This window comes from Phycodurus eques, chromosome 6 (genome assembly GCF_024500275.1).
Source record: "Phycodurus eques isolate BA_2022a chromosome 6, UOR_Pequ_1.1, whole genome shotgun sequence".
NCBI classification, from domain to species: domain Eukaryota; kingdom Metazoa; phylum Chordata; class Actinopteri; order Syngnathiformes; family Syngnathidae; genus Phycodurus; species Phycodurus eques.
In genome coordinates, this window is record NC_084530.1 from 16,513,079 (window position 1) to 16,531,072 (window position 17,994).

The 17,994-nt window shown below is 43.4% G+C and overlaps 1 protein-coding gene across 3 annotated transcripts; it reads left to right on the forward strand.

Moving 5' to 3' along the window:
• Positions 1 to 399: 399 nt before the first annotated feature.
• On the forward strand, positions 400 to 17,713 carry aftpha (aftiphilin a). 3 transcript variants are annotated; one of them, XM_061679134.1, is made up of 10 exons: positions 400 to 777; positions 2,468 to 3,979; positions 8,617 to 8,747; positions 8,828 to 8,957; positions 11,328 to 11,384; positions 14,132 to 14,254; positions 14,336 to 14,396; positions 14,920 to 15,003; positions 15,128 to 15,251; positions 17,038 to 17,713. In XM_061679134.1, the coding sequence occupies exons 2-10, from the start codon at positions 2,492 to 2,494 to the stop codon at positions 17,180 to 17,182; spliced, it is 2,343 nt and encodes a 780-aa protein (XP_061535118.1). In that variant the 5' UTR covers positions 400 to 777; positions 2,468 to 2,491; the 3' UTR covers positions 17,183 to 17,713. The 3 variants fall into 3 exon arrangements, with proteins under 3 accessions (XP_061535118.1, XP_061535119.1, XP_061535121.1); XM_061679135.1 differs by lacking the exon at positions 14,920 to 15,003 and having other exon boundaries at positions 15,077 to 15,251; XM_061679137.1 differs by lacking the exon at positions 14,920 to 15,003 and having other exon boundaries at positions 401 to 777.
• The last annotated feature ends 281 nt before the right edge of the window (positions 17,714 to 17,994 follow it).

Sequence of the window (17,994 nt, forward strand, 5' to 3'; positions counted from 1 at the left end):
TATCATCCCTGCGCCCTCAGATTGGCCATTTGAGACTTCAATCTCTCCTCTTTCTATACTGTAACAGCTTCAAAACTCTGCACCTCCTGTATGGCAAATGTGCTGGGAGCTATGGTGTATTTTGACTGAAGAAGGAGATTTGTTAGTTTCTGTGTGATTGTATTATTGTTACTGTTTTGTGTAAGGTGCTTTGCTACAGCTTTGTTACAGCTGCGGCAGTATCAATAAAGTTACGGTGAGAATCCTTGCTTTTCTTCGACTGTTTCCTATCCTGCTTTTCCTACTTTTACTTTTGCGAACTTTTTTCATCCCTCCTTTTTGTCTACTTTTTCTTATCCCTGCGTTTGTTCGAATTTGTATCCATGCTTTTCTTCTACTTTTTATGACCCCTACTTCACTTTTTCCTCTAACACTGCTTTTCTTCGGGTTTTCTTATCCCCTTTTCTTATACTTTCTTCGTCCTACTTCCTTTTCGTACCTCAGCTTTTCTTATCCTACTTTAGCCGCCACTGTGGCGTTTGTATTGGCGCCCGGTGCATGCCGGGAGACTGAGAGACAGGCCGGTCCATCCAACGTCGTCATAGGCGATCTCCTCCGTCCTCCTCCCCCCCATAGCCAAGCTCCACCGGCCGGCTCGCACAAGCTTCACTTCGGGCTACACTTTTCAGCTTCTCCGGTCCCGCTCGCTCGTTCGCTGACCCCTTTTTTGGAAGACCGGGCGCTCTGTCTGTCTGTCTGCCCCCCCACATCATGGAACCTCTCGTCGGGCGCGTCAAGGTGCGTAAAAAAGAGGAGTTTATTTGTTGTTCTTTTCCGCAAGAAGAAGGAGCTGACACCTGCTGTCAAATGCTTGCCTGCTTGTGGCTTCGCTCGCTCCGGTTAGCTTCGCAGTTAGCCGCGGCTGATGCTAACTAACCCGCTCGCTGCTATTTGACGCTCTCGACGACACTTGTATGTCATGTAATTTCCTCCTTAGAACACTTTTAAGTCATATATAAGAAGATTTGTTGTCGCCGAGGAATAAAAGCGTAAATGAAAAAGCTCATTTTCGTCAGCTATGGGCTACGTACTAATGTTCGTTCTGTCCGATTGGAACGTACTTTTGCGCTTCTTGTCAAATGAGCTCACTTTAAAACATGTACAGCATTACCACTGGTTGTATATCTACCTGTAATGTTGCCCGTGTCAAGTTTAACTCGGGACAAAGTTGTTAGTTTTGGAGCTACCGACAGCCACTGCTAGCATGTTAGCTCGTTAGCCTCCCAGCACAAACAAACGTGACAAATGAGCAAAGAGCGAGGGAAAAAGTCGGCAAACCTTACTTTAACCGGGGTTTAAGTGGCTCTTAAAGGCGGTCGTCAAGGTGTCACTTGTATTGACCAGAGACAAATGACTTATTCAAAGCGATTGAACCGTCTTCTTGAGTTAGCATGAAGACAACAAGACCAGATAAACTCAAACTAACATCACATCAGTCCATAGAGGGGGAAAAAGGTGGTCAGAAAAGTATTACATTTGCTCAGAGTGACATGAAAAAACATGTTTTATTTGTAGTGTCAAGATGAATTAATCAAGTCCTGCAGATAAAATGAAACTCTCATCACATCAGCAAACAGGAAAAAAGATCTGAAAAGTCTCAAATTTGCTCAGATCAGATTTGTGATCAAAGTCTCCTTAACCTAAAAGTTTTACATTTGCGTAAATGGGCTTAGTCTTAAATTTGACTTCCTTAAAATTACAGATACTCTGCTAAAAAATACGTTTTTATTCCCTTTACAAAGTCTTATTCATACAGTTTGCAAACTCCAACTTTGTTGTGCACTACAGTGAAAATAAATGCTATTCTACCAACCTTGTCCTTTTTTTTTTAATGCAAATGTAATGATACTTCCCAAGAGTAGGGATTTTTGCCGGGTTTTGTCTTTTCCAATTTCAGCACTTTAAATATATCAATAATGTACTGTTTACATCTAATTGTACCTCTTGGCTGTTTTGTGGCCAATTGAAACTCATAATGTCTTTGTTACTGATTGGATTTAATGATTCATTTTCGGTGAAGGTGCTTTCATTTGTGCCTCAACACTATCTATTTCCGGTACACTACATAATTCGCCGTGGGTCACTCTTTTTTGGGGGTTATAACAGTTTAAGTGCTGTTTTTTTAAAGAGCTGTTAATGCTATAAAAACATGCCTAGGGTGTCTTTAGATAGGGTATTTCTATATTGTGGTTATCACTTATTGAGGTCTGGAACGTAACCCCAGTGATGGAGGGGGTATTACTCTATCAGAAATTTTTTTTTTAGGTTGTTAGTTAAAAACCTTATTCAGTAAAAAGCAAAAGCATAAATTATCTTAAAAATGACACTGTCTGTACGTGTAGAAAAATGGGTTAATTAGCAGATGAAAGTGAAGTTTTTTGACTGTTTCCTCTGCAACACTGACGTGTTTCTTGTATGTTTGTGGCAGGTGTAGCAGGACGGAGGAGTTGCCATGGAACCCGACGTCATCCGCCTGTACTCGTCGTCCCCGCCGCCCATGGAGGACGCCGAGGAGGAGGACGAGGACGAGTTTGGTGACTTCGGCGCCTTCTCGACCGTGTCGTCCAGTGTCAGCTTCGGCGAGCTGGACGCATCAGGACACGCTTCCTTCAACCAGATGCATGCCCTGGATGCCACCTCGCCGCCTGAGCTCCCCAACGGCCTCGCCACCGTGCCGGTAACGTGCCGCGAGGCTAAGGCCAACGGTGTGGTGCCTGGAAGCCACCCGGCGCTCGTCCGAAGCCACAACTGGTCTGACGTGAAGAGACCACCGGACTCTGATGTCACAGGCGGCGAGATCATCACCAATGGATTCACGGCCTCGGACGTCAAGCCGGGTCCACAAACATTTGTCCGCAGTAATGTCAGCAACAGTCGAGAGTCAGAGTTTGCTGATTTTGCTGCTTTCTCGGACGCCGGAGGCCAGCTCGGTGCCATGCACAGTCCAGGGCACGGAGACTGTGTCCACCAGGGATGCGTTTCGGAGGACGCAGACGGAACCAGACCTGACTCTGAGGCCACGCCTCTTCCTGCGTCAGGTGATATGCAGCCAGACGCCAAACGAAGGGATGCTGACTTTGCACACGACACAGTCACAACTTGCACAAACCAATCTTTTGACTCCACCGGCGACCAGGCAGATGGCGGTGCCTGTGTCGACGGCGTCCACAATGATTGCATCCGTCTCGATGGGGTCGATGACACCTGTGTTGAAGGCAATTGTCTCGATGGTGTCGATAATCTCAGTGACAATGCCGTTGGTGTAGAAAGTGTCCGCAATGATGGCAGTTGTCTGGATGGTGTCTGCATCGATGGCCCCCGTTTTGAGGTCGTCTGTGTGGAAGGTGCCCGTGTCTGTGTTGATGGTGTCTCTTCTCCCGTTGCTGGCAATGGCGATAGCCTGCTGTCAGACGGGAGGACCTCGGAGACGGAAACGGAGACGTCGTTAGGCCGTCCGTTGTCCACGGACGCCCTGGAGGAGTATGGCGACGTTAGTACGACGGGCTCCGCGCCATCGCCTCTGCCACTCCAGGAAGAGAATGCCACTCCCGCTGACCACAGCCAGCTGGATGAGGACGAGGAATTTGGGGACTTCGGAGACGCGGGCTCGTTCGGCGAGCCGGCCTTTACGGACTTTAACCACCAAGAAGCGTGTCTGCTGCAAACCCACGATGAGTTTGGCGACTTCAACGTGCCCACATTGGATGCTAATGACAAGGGAGGAGCTTCTTTTGCCCATTTCTCAGCTGCTTCCGAAGCAGGATGGAACGCGTTCGAAGAGGCAGAGCATTCGGCACAAGTGACGGAAGCTGAGTTGACGACGGGTGAATCGTGGGCGGCGTTCAGCTCGGAGGACGACAGCCCTCCTGCTGGGGCCACCGATGAGGCGTGGTACCAGGCGGAAACTTCCACCATGGACCAGGATAACAGCAAACAGGTGGTAAGTGGGATTCCCCCCCCCCCCCCCCCCCCCCCATCAAGTTAAAAGGCTTTAAAATCTTTACAGTTGTCCCTCACCATATTGTGGTTCACTTTGCGGTATCAATGTATCCTGGAATTTTCGCTATTTTGCGGTCCACGCACTAAAGTTTCTGCTGACTCACATAGAAGTAAACACTAGCCGGGGGGGAGGAGTGCATCAATGATGGAGAATCTCCGAAGTTTGGGCTGATTTCACACTTTTTTTTTTTTTTTAAATTTAAATGAAGATAAAGTGCAAGGCACGGTGGCCGACTGGTAAGAGCGTCAGCCTCACAGTTCTGAGGACCCGGGTTCAATCCCCGGCCCCGACTGTGTGGAGTTTGCATGTTCTCCCCGTGCCTGCGTGGGTTTTCTCCGGGCACTCCGGTTTCCTCCCACATCCCAAAAACATGCATAAATTGGAGACTCTAAATTGCCCGTAGGTGTGCATGTGAGTGCGAATGGTTGTCTGTTTGTATGTGCCCTGCGATTGGCTGGCAACCAGTTCAGGGTGTACCCTGCCTCCTGCCCGATGACAGCTGGGATAGGCTCCAGCACACCCGCGACCCTAGTGAGGATAAGCGGCTCAGAAAATGGATGGATGGATAAAGTGCAAGGTTGCCATCTGAGAGGCCAGTTAACAACCTGCCGCTATATTCCGCCAACAACTTGACACACTCATTTTCTGTCTTCCATGTCGCTTACCAAACCAGGGTCCGCCTTTTAAAGCCACACACATGCAAAGTCACAGATACTACCAAGTAGAATGTGAGTATGGCGACCCCAAGTTGACAAAAATAATAGCTTCACCTCACATGCGTATTTTGTATTGGTTTTATGCATGAAGCTTTAACATATAAAACTTTTACTGCTTTCTACTTCACAGTTTTCCATCTATAGTTTTGATAAACAAGTGATTACCTGCATTTTCTTCACATAATTGATTTTGAAGAAAGGAATGCTTTAATCCAGTGATTCTCAAAGTTTGGTGCAGGTACCACGAGTGGTATCCATGCTAGCCTCGAGTGGTACGTGGAAGAATCACTGCCTAAGTACAGCTTGGATTTGATTTGTTAGTACAGTATATTTGCATTGTGTCTTTAAGAACTGCTTTTAAAAAACTATTTTGGTGTAGTTTTTATAGAACGTTGATCTGCAATTACCTTTTAAGTACAGTTTTATTAAATATACTTTTAGGAATAAAACCTCATTTTTGATGAACACTAAATAAAAATCCGATTGTAATGACGTTTGGTTTATATGATCTCTTTCAATATAAGCAACGTAACAATAAGATACAACTTTGGAAAATCATTTCCAGGTTTATATATTTTTACAAAAACGTTATTTCAACATTGGTCGCCGTTGTTTTTTTGTGTCGCTCCTTAGTGACGTCAAAAGGGGGTCTTATGCCAAGCGCACCAGTGTTTTTAGCAGTAGCAGCCGCGGCAGCGATGACCGCTCTTCAGCTTTTTCAGTTCCAGCCAGCGTGTGATCAGGAGAGCGAGAAGAATTAACCAGCAATAAGAATGAAGATGACGGGCGTGAAGAAGCTTGAGTTGGTCATTTTTGGGTGGCGTCTTGGCGGCTGTTTGGCAAAGCCGACTGAGAAAAGGGAGCATGGAGTGTAGTATAAAGAGCTGCTTTCATTTTCGCCGCTGAGCTGACCGTTCACTGGAGTCATCGGGTAAAATAAACGCGTCCTGAGTTAGCATCACTATCTCCGTCAAAGACAATGTCACGTAGTTGTGCCTAGTAGTTGTGGTCCGAGATTGGCGAGTGTACGTCAATCAGCTTGCCATTCATTCATTGTGCAGCTACATCGCAAATCGGACATGCGCAGCTCTGAGTGGATACTGTGGCCAACACTGTACACTTAGTAATTTGTCAGGTTTATGAAATCATAAAAAGAGAGATTAATAGTTAAGGAAGTAGCGGGTTTCTAAAGCGAGGACTTGGGCGAGAATAAAAGCAAGAGTGTTAGTCTCACTGACACGATTCATTTGAATGTGCGCTCGGTACACAAGATTTGCATTTTCATCCACAGGCACATTATATATTATAAATATCGATAAGTATTGATGTAAAATCATATCTGAGGATTTCTATACTATTGACATGGCTTGAGTCGGCGTTGCAGCGCAATTAAAACCCTGAAATGTATTTTCAACGTGAGTGAAAACTTCTGTGCATTTAGCTGTAAACTGTCGCCTTTAGCTCGGCAGATGGCAGCAATGTTTTTTTTGTTTTATATATATATATATATATATATATATACACACACACACACACACACACACACACTGGGTACGGAAAGTATGCAGACCTCCTTAAATTTTTCACGTTGTTATATTGCAGCCATTTGCTAAAATCATTTAAGTTCATTATTTTTCACCTTATTAATGTACACAAAACACCCTATATTGACAGAAAAAAAACGCAATTGTTGAAATTTTTGCAGATTATTAAAAAAGAAAAACACACAGCCATAAGTATTCAGACCCTTTGTTGTGACACTCATATATTTAACTCGAGTGCTGTCCATTTCTTCTGATCATCCTTGAGATGGTTCTACACCTTCAGTGGAGTCCAGCTTTGTTTGATTGTACTGATTGGACTTGATTCGGAAAGCCACACACCTGTCTACATAAGACCTTACAGTGAATGTCAGAGCAAATGAGAATCATGAGGTAAAAAAAAATGCATGAAGAGCTCAGAGGCAGAATTGTGGCAAGGCACAGATCTGGCCAAGATTGCAAAAAAATCTCTTGCTTGAGTTAAGGTTCCTAAGAGCACAGTGGCCTCCATAATCCTTAAATGGAAGACCTTTGGGATGACCAGAACCCTTACAAGAGCTGGCCATCTGGCCAAACAGATCAATCGGAGGAGAAGAGCCTTGGTGAGAGAGGTAAAGAAGAACCCAAAGATCACTGTGGCTGACCTCCAGAGTTGGAGATGGGAGCAAGTTCTAAAAAGTAAACCATCACTGCAGCCCTCCACCAGTCAGGGCTTTATGGCAGAGTGGCCCGGCGGAAGCCTCTCCTCAGTGCAAGACGCATGAAAGATGCATGGAGTTTGCTAAAAAACACCGGAAGGACTCAAAGATGTTGAGAAATAAGATTCTGTGGTCTGATGAGACCAAGATCGAACTTTTTGGCCTTAATTCTAAGCAGTATGTGTGGAGAAAACCAGGCACTGCTCATCACCTGTCCAATACAGTCCCAACAGTGAAGCATGGTGGTGGCAGCATCATGCTGTGGGGGTATTTTTCAGCTGTATGGACAGGACGACTGGTTGTAATTGAAGGAAAGATGAATGCGGCCAAGTACAGGGATATCCTGGACGAAAGCCTTCTCCAGAGTGCTCACGACCTCAGACTGGGCCGATTTTCACCTTCCAACAAGACAATGACCCTAAGCACACAGCTAAAATAACGGAGTAGCTTCAGCACCACTCCGTGACTATCCTTGAATAGCCCAGGCAGAGCCCTGACTTAAACCCAATTGAGCATTTCTGGAGAGACCTGAAAATGGCTGTCCACAATGTTCACCATCCAACCTGACAGAACTGTTAAATACCACCCGAGTTAAATATGAGTGTCACAGCAAAGGGTCTGAATACTTCTGGCTGTGTGATATTTCAGTTTTTATTTTTTAATAAATCTGCACAAATTTCAACAATTAAATTTTTTTCTGTCAATATGGGGTGCTGTGTGTACATTAATGAGGGGAAAAAAAGAAAAATAATTTTAGCAAATGGCTGCAATATAACAGAGTGTAAAATTTAAGGTGGTCTCAATACTTACTGTACCCACTGTATGTATGTGTGTGACAGTGTATTTCAAAAGTATAGGTCAGTGGTTGTATTTTAAGAAGTATTTGTCATTAGAATCAGGCTCCCCTTTAAACTCTGCATTACTGTGTTTTAATTTTGGTCATGCTGGTGGTACCTTGGATGGCTAAGTATTTTTTTATGTGGTACTTGGTGTCAAAACTTTGAGAACCACTGCTTTAATCCATTAACAAAATGTAGCAGATACAACTAAATATAACACCAATAAAAATGTACGAGTTTCATGATATTTTACAAAGCCATTTAGAAAATAATTATCATTGATTTAACCAGGTATGTAAACACTGTCACAAAAAGCTCATGAGCAGAAAACGTCATTCCAAAAGAAAATACTCATGGGTAAAGTTCTGTAGCCTTAGCTACTTACATTTTCCAAAATAATGCATAATTATGCTCAGGCACCACACAGTGCAATAAAAAAAGGTTGTAAAAACATATGTGGTAAAAGGAGCAAAGTGGCACAGCAAAAACAGGCCAAAAAGGTGGGGGGACTTTTGCCCCACTGGTTCCGCTGCTGCCTCTCCAAATAGCTCACAAAAGATTGACTGTTTATTAAATTTTACACTTGATGGGTGAGCAGGAGCAAGATAGTTATTTTCAATCATATTCCCCTTTAAAATGAGTTGTAATGCAGTAAGTGGGTCACATGACTCCATCCATTGTAATGTGAGCGGTTGACTGACATTCCAAAGTCAGTGGCCGTCCAGTCTGCTTCCTGCGCGTCGTCTTCACGTGCCTGCTTGCGCTTCTGTGGCATGTCTGCAGGAGGCGCTGTGGAGTCGAGTGGAGAAATTGTTGGAGATGAGCTTCCCTCAGGCCACAGGCCCCTCCCCTGCTGTGGAGGAGCAGGTGGTGTCTCTCAAGACGCTTGTGGAGGCCCGGTCGGACGTCAGCAGGTGGAGTCCAAATGAGGAAGAACAAGCTAATGGCCGGCTTTTTAGACTAGTGTGTCATGTTGTTATTTGTGTTTTTCTAGCACGCTCCATGGCGGCGTGTGGTTGCAACTTCAAGACATCCACGAGGCAGTGGGCCTCAGACACCAGTGGGGGGGCTCCTACTGCAACAAAACTCTGCTCGGCTGCCTCGGCATCGACACGCGGAACATTGTGAGACTGCACTCAACACTGCTCGTCTACTTTAGTCTTTTATTTTAATCTGCTCTAGTCTATACTACGCTAGTCTTGTCTTTATTCTACGCAAGACTTTTGAACCCTACTCTAGTGTACTCTATTCTGCTCTACTCTGGTCAACTCTGCTTTATTCTACTTGCGTGTAGTCTACTCTGGTCTACCGAACCCTACTCAAGTCTGCTGTCGTCTATTAATTGGACCCTACTCTAGTCTACCGTATTCTACTCTAGTGTACGCTACTTCTACAACTCTGCTCTACTCAAGTCCATTATAGTCCTACTGAACCCTACTCTGTTCTGCTGTACTCTTTAATCTGTTCTACGCTAGTCTTCTCAGTTTTCCTGTAGTCTACTTTTTGAATGAATTCTAGTCTATTCTTCTGTATTCTACTTTATTCTTCTCGATTCTGCTTCATTCTACTATAGTCTATTATACTGTAATCTACTGATCCCTACTCTATTCTTGTCTATAATACAATGTACTGTATTCTACTCTTGTCTGCTGAACTCGGATCTACCATTCTACTTTATTCTTCTTGTCTACTGAACCCTACTTTAGTTTATTCTGCTCTAGTCTATTCTGATCTGCTCTATTTAACTCTAGTCTACACTACCCTCATTTACTTCATTCTACTGTCTTTTACTCTATTATACTCCCAGTGTTTCCCACAGGGCCGGAATCTATTTGTGGTGGTGGGTATCTGGCGGCTGGCATACCTTCTTACTCATACTGAATTAATTATTTGAAGGACTACTTTTTACTTGTCATGTGTATTGTAAAGTAACACTCTTCTTACTTGAGTACAATATTTGGCTAATCTACCCACCTCTGGACACTGACACTTATATTAATGGTGGACATGAGACTTAACAGTTGCATAATATTCTTATTTGTTTCACAAAGATCATTCACGTAACTTTAAAACTGTATAATTATGACGTAAGGAGTCAACGGAGTTAGGTTACGTGTTGGGGGGACTCGCCGTGCTCGGCGATGCAGCTTTGGTTCACGTCTGTAATTGTCTTCACGGTGTAATCTTAAACTCAGAAGAGTCTGACGACTGGAGTGGCGTTTCCAAGCAAAAATACACAAATACAAACAAAAACGGCACAGTGTGTGCTGTGACGAGACGCTGTTCTGCGCCGGCTGGAGCGGCGTCACTGCTGTGGGGAAGGATCGATACTGTCTTAAATGACGATGGCTCTTCTCAAAATTAAATATTGATACTTAAGACATTTGAGGGACTGTATTTTCAGTATCTTATCAAAAAGGAAAGTAGTGGTATGGATCATTAGCAGACAGAAAAGGAGCACATTGAGGCACAATTTCCGCAGAGCAAAAGCCAAAATCTGTTTGTGGTGGCCAACATTTATTTGTGGCGGCCAATCACAAATGTATATGTGGGAAACTGTCTACTCTGTCACTTACATTGGTTAATGAGTCACAATATAGACAAATGTATTTGGACATTTGATTATTGCACTAACAGCATCTGAAGAAAACGTGGAGTTATTTTGGGGTTTGTGCCATTTTGTTTCTAGTTGTTCTTCTCCAAACTCATATGCGTATTTATTTAATGAGGTAAGGGAATTGAAAACACATTTTCATTTGCAATGCCGATTTAGCTGCACACAGCAGAGTAAAACGGCAAAATAAAACAGATACAAATACATTGGCAACAAACTGTACAATGTAATATAGTTACATATTTACTGTATATGATATAATTACATTTTTACATCATGCATTACGTGGCGTCACAGCACATGGTGAAAAAAGGTGCATGGGCTAAAAACAGGTACAGTGATCATGATGGGATTGGGATGAATATGAGTTTTATTGTTTGTTGCAAAGTGTTTGTCTTTTCAATTTTCTACCCCAATCGACCAAAGGTAGTGTGGACTTTGGGAGAGAAGATGTTTATAAAACTGCTGGAACAGCGAGTGTGGGTGGTGGTATGCATGGTGATCAGAGTGCCAAGATAGGGTGGGCTCTTGCCATTGAGTGTTTTATAGATAAAACATGGACCAGTGACCTTGTCTGCGTGAGTGAAGAGATTACGCAGGGCGTACAGATCACAGTGGTGACTGTTCAAGGGAGCACTGGTGACAAAGTGAGTGGCAACGTGCTATATGATGTCTAGCTTGGGGAGGAGAGTTTTTAAAGCTGAAGCATGGACTTTTATGGACCTCATTTCTGCAATTCAACCTTTATTTTCGATACGTTTTACGCAGTAGTTGTTGTCTGCTGGTAGGTGTGGCTCTATTTTTGTCTAAATGGCGCTTTCAGCCTTTTACGTTTGAACTCATTTGATCTTGATTGTATATGAATCTTTGGTACTTTCAGCTGTTCACGGGACAGAAGAAGCAGCCGCTCATCGTGCCCGTCTACGCCGCCAGCCTGGTGAGTGACCTTCAGGCGTCCTTGTCCCCAAAATTAGTTTTTTAGTTTTTCTTTCCCACGAGTTGTATCCACAGTAAGGTTATTATAGTAAACGAAAACTAACGAAATAACTAAAACCAAAATACGTATTTACGAGTACGCAGGGCATACGCTTAAGAGTGCTAAGAGTACGCTCTGTAACCGGAGGGTCCGCTGGTTTGTATCCCCACCCGAGCGCATGTTGTCGTTGTGTTCTTGGCAAGACGCATAACCCACATTGCCTTCGATTGAATGCGGTTGGATGTTTGGCGGTGGTCTGAGGGGTCGTAGGTGCAGAATGACAGCCACGCTTCTGTCAGACTGCCCCAAGGCAGCTGTGGCTACACATGTAGGTTCCCACCACCTGTGTGACTGAGGAGTGAATTATACATGCAAATCAGTCGCCTTTCGGTGAAATTCGCCGTATTGAACTCAAAGGTGGCCATTGATGTGAATTGTGTAGATTCGATGGGTTTCCTGGTGGGGGCATTGCCGCCATCGCTGTCGTCATAGGGTGTTTCATACTCCTTGAATGCTGGCAGCTAGATCCATTCCACACATGTAATTTCTGAATATTACTCCTTGGCTGACTAATATGGGAGCGCATCGGCCTGAGGTTCCGCCTGTGCGCTCGGGACCTGCTTTGGATAAGTCACAGGAGTTGACGAGACCAGAAAAAACGCTTCCGTCGCCTCTGCTGTTAATGATCTAAATGTCGCTTGCCACTTTTATTTATCAGTTATTGCTTATTTATCAGAGATTTCGTGCGCAAGACTGCAACTTCGAATTCCGCATTGGGCGCTGTTTGCTCCAATCCAATTTAAGCGCTAGTGACATTTAAGTCTAGTTCACCATTCAAACGACACAAGAACGACACGTCGTCTTCTATTGGGCTTCACGGGCATAGGTATTGACACTACATAAGCCAGCGCGGCTGATTGTCATGCCTATATGCCCACCATGTTGGGAAGGTGGTCATTACCGTGATGGCAATGGTACCCTACTTATTTATATTTAGACGAACAAAAACAAAACTTATAACTTGAGAAAACACTCTGCTGTAAATTGGAGATGTTTTGTTGTAGTTTTGGCTGTGCATACTCACCATTTGCTCAGTACTAGAGTAATTATTTGACTGTGTACTTTTTACTCAATTAACTTTTTGGAGGACTTGTTTTGACTTTTACTTGAGTCATATTATTGTCAAGTACCGTAACTACTCTTACTTGAGTACAATGTTTGGCTACTCTACCCACATCCTCTATTGTTACTCTTACGTTTAAGCAACATTTCTGGTCATCAGATCAGCCAGTGTCATATTTGTTGCACCGGTCTTGTAATTTTGCGTTGAGGTGCTGCGGGTTGTGGTCCCAGCGGAACCGCGACGGACACGAAACATCGGCGACAAGAGCTGATCCGCGAGTACATCTTGTATTAATTAGGAAACGCACCTACAATTATCAAATTAGTTTACGGATGTTAATGTTAAATGTATTCAGTGACTGAGCGATGTTAGGGATTATGTCACAACACAGAATGAACTAAATTCAAATTCAGAAATGGCAAATAAAAACAGAAAAATACTGTACTTAATATTTTTCTGGAGGATGCATTTGGGATTAGCCTCTGAAGTTGGTAATTGTGGAAAAATGAACAGAAACAGATGATAATTTCAGTCAATTCTTTTGCAAAATGAGAGTGCTTAAAGAGGGGCATGCTATTCATGTGGCGCAGCTTGAAGCAGGCATCAGGTGCAGGGGGAGATGGGCCTGGCTCAAGTTGGAGGCCAAAACAAAAAAGGAAAGAAAAGAGGCAAATTTAATTTGAATCTTAAATTTGTACATCAACATGTACTTGAGCGGTGTAAATAAATGTTTTTCTGCTTGAAGAAAATTGTGTATTTTGCCTTATTGGACTCTTCAGAGTCTTCCCGATTGCTTAATTTATGTTAAAATACAAAAACGTGTCTGCGGGTGAATGTTTTGTCACCTTTTTTCATGCCTTTGGTGTTTGCATGTCTGGTGAATGACTAATTCATGAAATTGTAAAGCATCTTTGAGTGTTTAGAGAAGCGCTATATAAGTGCAATGCATTATTATTGTGATTAAAATTTAAAAAATGTTTTAAGAAATAAAATAAAAACCAATTTAAAAAACTGACTGACTGAAACTACATTTTATATTTACAAAAGTAACTAAAACTAACTATAAATATAGCATAGATGTTTGTTTTCGTCTTTGTCAATTAATTTCATACGTGAGCTTTCAGTGTTGATTTTAAATGCATTTCGGTACAGCCATACGGAACAAGCAGGGTCAAACAGTCATTTGGGAATTGTTGTTCGTTTACGATGTGTTGCCTAGAAATGACGTCATTGGGTAGCAGCCAATAAAAAGGCGCTGCTTAAAATTTTGTGGACTGTTATACAGTAACTGTATTTGATTTGTGGATGTTGTTCATTTATTTTTTTAATGGCATTTTTTGTAAAAAAATTTTTTATCTCACACTCAACAAATACGCTGTATATATATATATATATATATATATATATATATATATATATAAAAAACTAATACTGAAACTAATATAAACTAAACTAAAATGAAGCATTTTATAAACAATGAAAACTAACAAAACTGGTTTAAAAACTAATTAAACTTATAAAATCTAAATGAAATAAAATCTAACTATAATGGAAAATCCCAAAATATTATAACCCTGGCACACAGGGTATGTTGGAGCCCACCAAAGAGCCTGTGAAGCCCATCTCGGCCGCTGAGATAATCGCCTCCATCGCACAAGCACCAGCGGCAGCTCCGGACAGCAAATCCTGCCCCTCAGATGCTGTTCAGGTAGGCAGGGAGGGTTCAGGTCAGAGTTTGGGTTGTGGTTTCAAGATCACTCTGATGGTTGTTTTTTGATGATCTGGACAGGAAGTTCTCCCCCCCGTCCAGTTTGACTGGAGCAGCAGTGGCCTTACCAACCCTTTGGACGGTAGGTGGACAAAACACACACCACCACCACACATCCCAAAAACACACCCAAACTCCATGAAACACTCTCAGACACCACTGTACATAACAAAAAACATCAAACACTTCCAAACGTCACCACAAACACCATCAAAATACCCCAAAGAACACTCCGCAAACACCACCAAAACAACCCCACAGACACTCGAAAAACATCAAACACTCCACCATCACCAAACACCTCCACCAACACTACCAGAACATTACACCACCCTAACCAAAAACGCTCGACAAACGCAATCAAAGCACAAGCCAAACAATCCGAAACACCCGCAGGCAACTCCAAACACAAGCAGATACCAGCAAAGACCCGCTGAGCACCTTTCTATTTCTTTTCCTTTCTTGTCTGTTGTTAAGACGTTAAAAGAAGCGCAAAAACAAATCTGCTCTCATGATGAGGCGAATCTCTTCTTCTCCTTCTCCTTCATTTCACCTTGCTGTCCTCCTCCTCCTCCTCAATGTCATTGTGGTGTGGACACACGCAGCCAGCGGCGGCTCCTTCCTGCTAAACCTGGACTTCTTTGGTCCCGTGGACGACTCTGGCTCGTCCTGCTCGCCCGCCATTCCAGGTCAGCCGCTGTCACGGGCGCCCTCCTTTCTCTTACCTCTGCTCTTTTTCTCTCCGGACTGCGATCGGCTCAGGGTCCCAGACGCGTCACTGCCTCGCCTCGCAACTCTTTTCGTGTCCTGCAGGCGTGGACCCCGAGCTGGTGGAGCTGACCACAGCCAAGATGGACTCCAGCGGCGCCGGCAGCCGCGTGGTCGACGCTTTCGCCCGCCTCATGTCCACCGTGGACAAGACCAGCACCTCCACCAGGTGGGGCTCAGACATTCAGCCATTTTAGCCATCAATCATGGCTTACTGCTCAGATCAAGTTTGTGAAAAAAATAATTTTAAATAGGTAAGTTTCTCAACCCAAAAACTGTTTACAATTGTGGGGGAAGTTTTGGAAAGAAATTGGATTATTATGATGGGGGTGAATCGAATCAGACATCATCCTTCCATTTTCTGTCGCGCTTATCCTCACAAGGGTTGCGGGCGTGCTTGAGCCTATCCCAGCTACCTTGGGGCGAGAGGCGGGGTAAACCCTGAACTGGTCACCATCCAATCGCAGGGCACATATAAACAACCGTTTGCACTCAAATTCACACCTACGGACAATTTAGAGTCTGCAATCAACCTACCATGCATGTTTTTGGGATGTGGGAGGAAACCGGAGTACTCGGAGATCACCCACGCAGGCATGGGGAGAACATGCAAACTCCACACCGGCTGGGATTTGAATCCCCTGTCCTCGGAAATGTGAGGCGGATGTGCTAACCAGTTGCCCACTGTGCCGCAAATTCATAAATCAGATTTGTGGTAATTGATTAAAATAAATAAATAAATGTTTAAAAAAAAAAAAAAAAAAAAAAAAAAAGGAAATCGGATTTCTATGGCACTTCCTCCCAGTTTGGGTGAATAGCGAAGGGGAAAGTGAACAAGCAACTGTACTGACTTCTAACTTCTACAATGTCTATTTTCAACACACGATATCAACCATAACACCAAAGATAATATTTTATGTTTAGGCTTCATTCGAGTTTACATATACCGTATTTCTATAAATAAATATACGTGTATTTAACTTTTGTCCCAAGGCATCAGTCATTTAAAAAAAAAATAATAATAAATTTTTTTAGCAAGCTCGGCTTCAAACCATCATGTCATCAAACTATACTCTTGCTCGTTAGCGTAGCATACAAAGCAAAGCTATTGATATAGCGGATTTCAAACACAAGGTAACTCAGTGTGCTTTACATGATTAAAAGCATAAAAAAACAGCTGATAAACATTTAAAACAAAGTAGGGAAAAATACAATTAAAATAGCGTACAGTGCAAGAAATATCATTTAAAAGTGGAAATGCTCTAAAAAGCATGGGAAAAAATAAGTTTTTAACCTGGACTTAAAAACATGCACACTTGGGGCTGACATCACTTCTGTTGGCAACGTATTCCATTTATGTGCAGCATAATAGCTAAATGCTGCTTCACCATGTTTGCTTTGGACTCTGTGCACCACTATTGACCTGAGTCTGTCGATCTCAGAGCCCTACTGGGTTTATATTCCATTAGCATTTCTTTCATGTATTCAGAACCTAATCCGTCCTGTGATTTATAGACCAGTCGCAGAACTTTAAAATCTATTCCAAAGCTGACTGGAAGCCAGTGTAAAGACTCTTTGTTCTGGTCAGAACCCGAGCTGCAGCATTCTAAATGAGTTGCAGCTGTTTAATGCTCTTTTTAGGGATTCCAGGAAGTCAGCTAACCGGTTTTCCGAATTTGGTCACATGATGTTCGGCATGGAGTGGATTGATTTAAAGTTGGAAATTGGATTTGAAGACTCGGATTTTTACAAAAAAAAAAAAAAAATCAGTTGAAATCGGAAGTCACATTTTTATGGGAAAAAAATTGATTTTCGCATTCTTGCGGGAAAAAAATGACTAAACGCATTATGGGAAATCTGATATTGCCCACCAGGCACCTGCTCACGTTTCACATTTGTTTGTGGTCGTGCTTGGCATGCAGTCAGAGCTAAAGGTGCCACTGCTTTTCCCTCAGGAAGCCGCGCAAGGACGAGAAGCTGAGTTCGGAGGCGGCCGAGGTGATCTGCGGCCTTCCCGACTTGTCCTTCATGCAGGCCAAAGTTCTGATGTTCCCCGCCACGCTCACGCCACTCGCCTGCCAGGCCACACCCCCCGACTGAAGACGGAACGCCACGCCCGCCTGCCCGCAGGTTCCAGCTGATGGCAGCCCTTTTTTCTTACATTCTATCATACTTTTATTTTGATTGAAAGCATTTATCATGGGGGCTGGTGGCTTTTTAGATGGCATCTCAGCTTGCGTGCTGGTGTGGATATAATCAGGGAAGGAAAGCAAACAAAACGTTGATGATCAATATTCAATCAATCAATCAATGCGCGGATCTATTTATGAACTTCCTGCTGCTGACGGCACTTTGAATGTCTCCACGTGGGCGTGTGTGCGTTTGTCGTCAATGAAGGGACCAATTAGTGTGCGTTTAGTATGTGTGTGTATTTAGTGTGGTGAGGACTTTGCACACACTGAAGATGAAATGGATGTAAAAAGTGGTCACTGCGTAATCAAAACAATTCCTATGGAAGAAAAAACGAGATGGAAGCACTGGAAATGGCACCCACCCGGAATCCTTTTGCGTGTGTGCGTGCGTGTGTCAACTTGACTTTTAGTCTACAGAAATTAAACTAATTTAAGAGAAAAGCTAATGTTGTCGCCTCACACATTCTTTCCTAATTACTAGGGATGGGCGAGTGCTGATTCCAGGTATCAGTCTGATTTTTCAAGGTATCGCGAATGCATGAAGGCTGCCAATACCAGCCACTGATATTTAAGGCAAAAAAAACATTACCGTCCTCCTCGCCAGTAGTCACTAGGCACGACACTGCGGTGATTTGAAACATTGGCAAATCATCGCACGTCAGGAAGAAAGTTCTTTGCTCACAATTATCTGTCATATTCTTCATTATAACTTGATGTATC

What these genes read in the sequence shown, in the direction of transcription:
- aftpha (XM_061679134.1), top strand. Translation starts at nt 2,492, where the DNA reads ATGGAACCCGACGTCATCCGCCTGTACTCGTCGTCCCCGCCGCCCATG. An exon ending in GCCCGGTCGGACGTCAGCAG is followed by an intron (nt 8,748 to 8,827) that starts GTGGAGTCCAAA and finishes GTGTTTTTCTAG; the next exon opens with CACGCTCCATGGCGGCGTGT. An exon ending in GCATCGACACGCGGAACATT is followed by an intron (nt 8,958 to 11,327) that starts GTGAGACTGCAC and finishes TGGTACTTTCAG; the next exon opens with CTGTTCACGGGACAGAAGAA.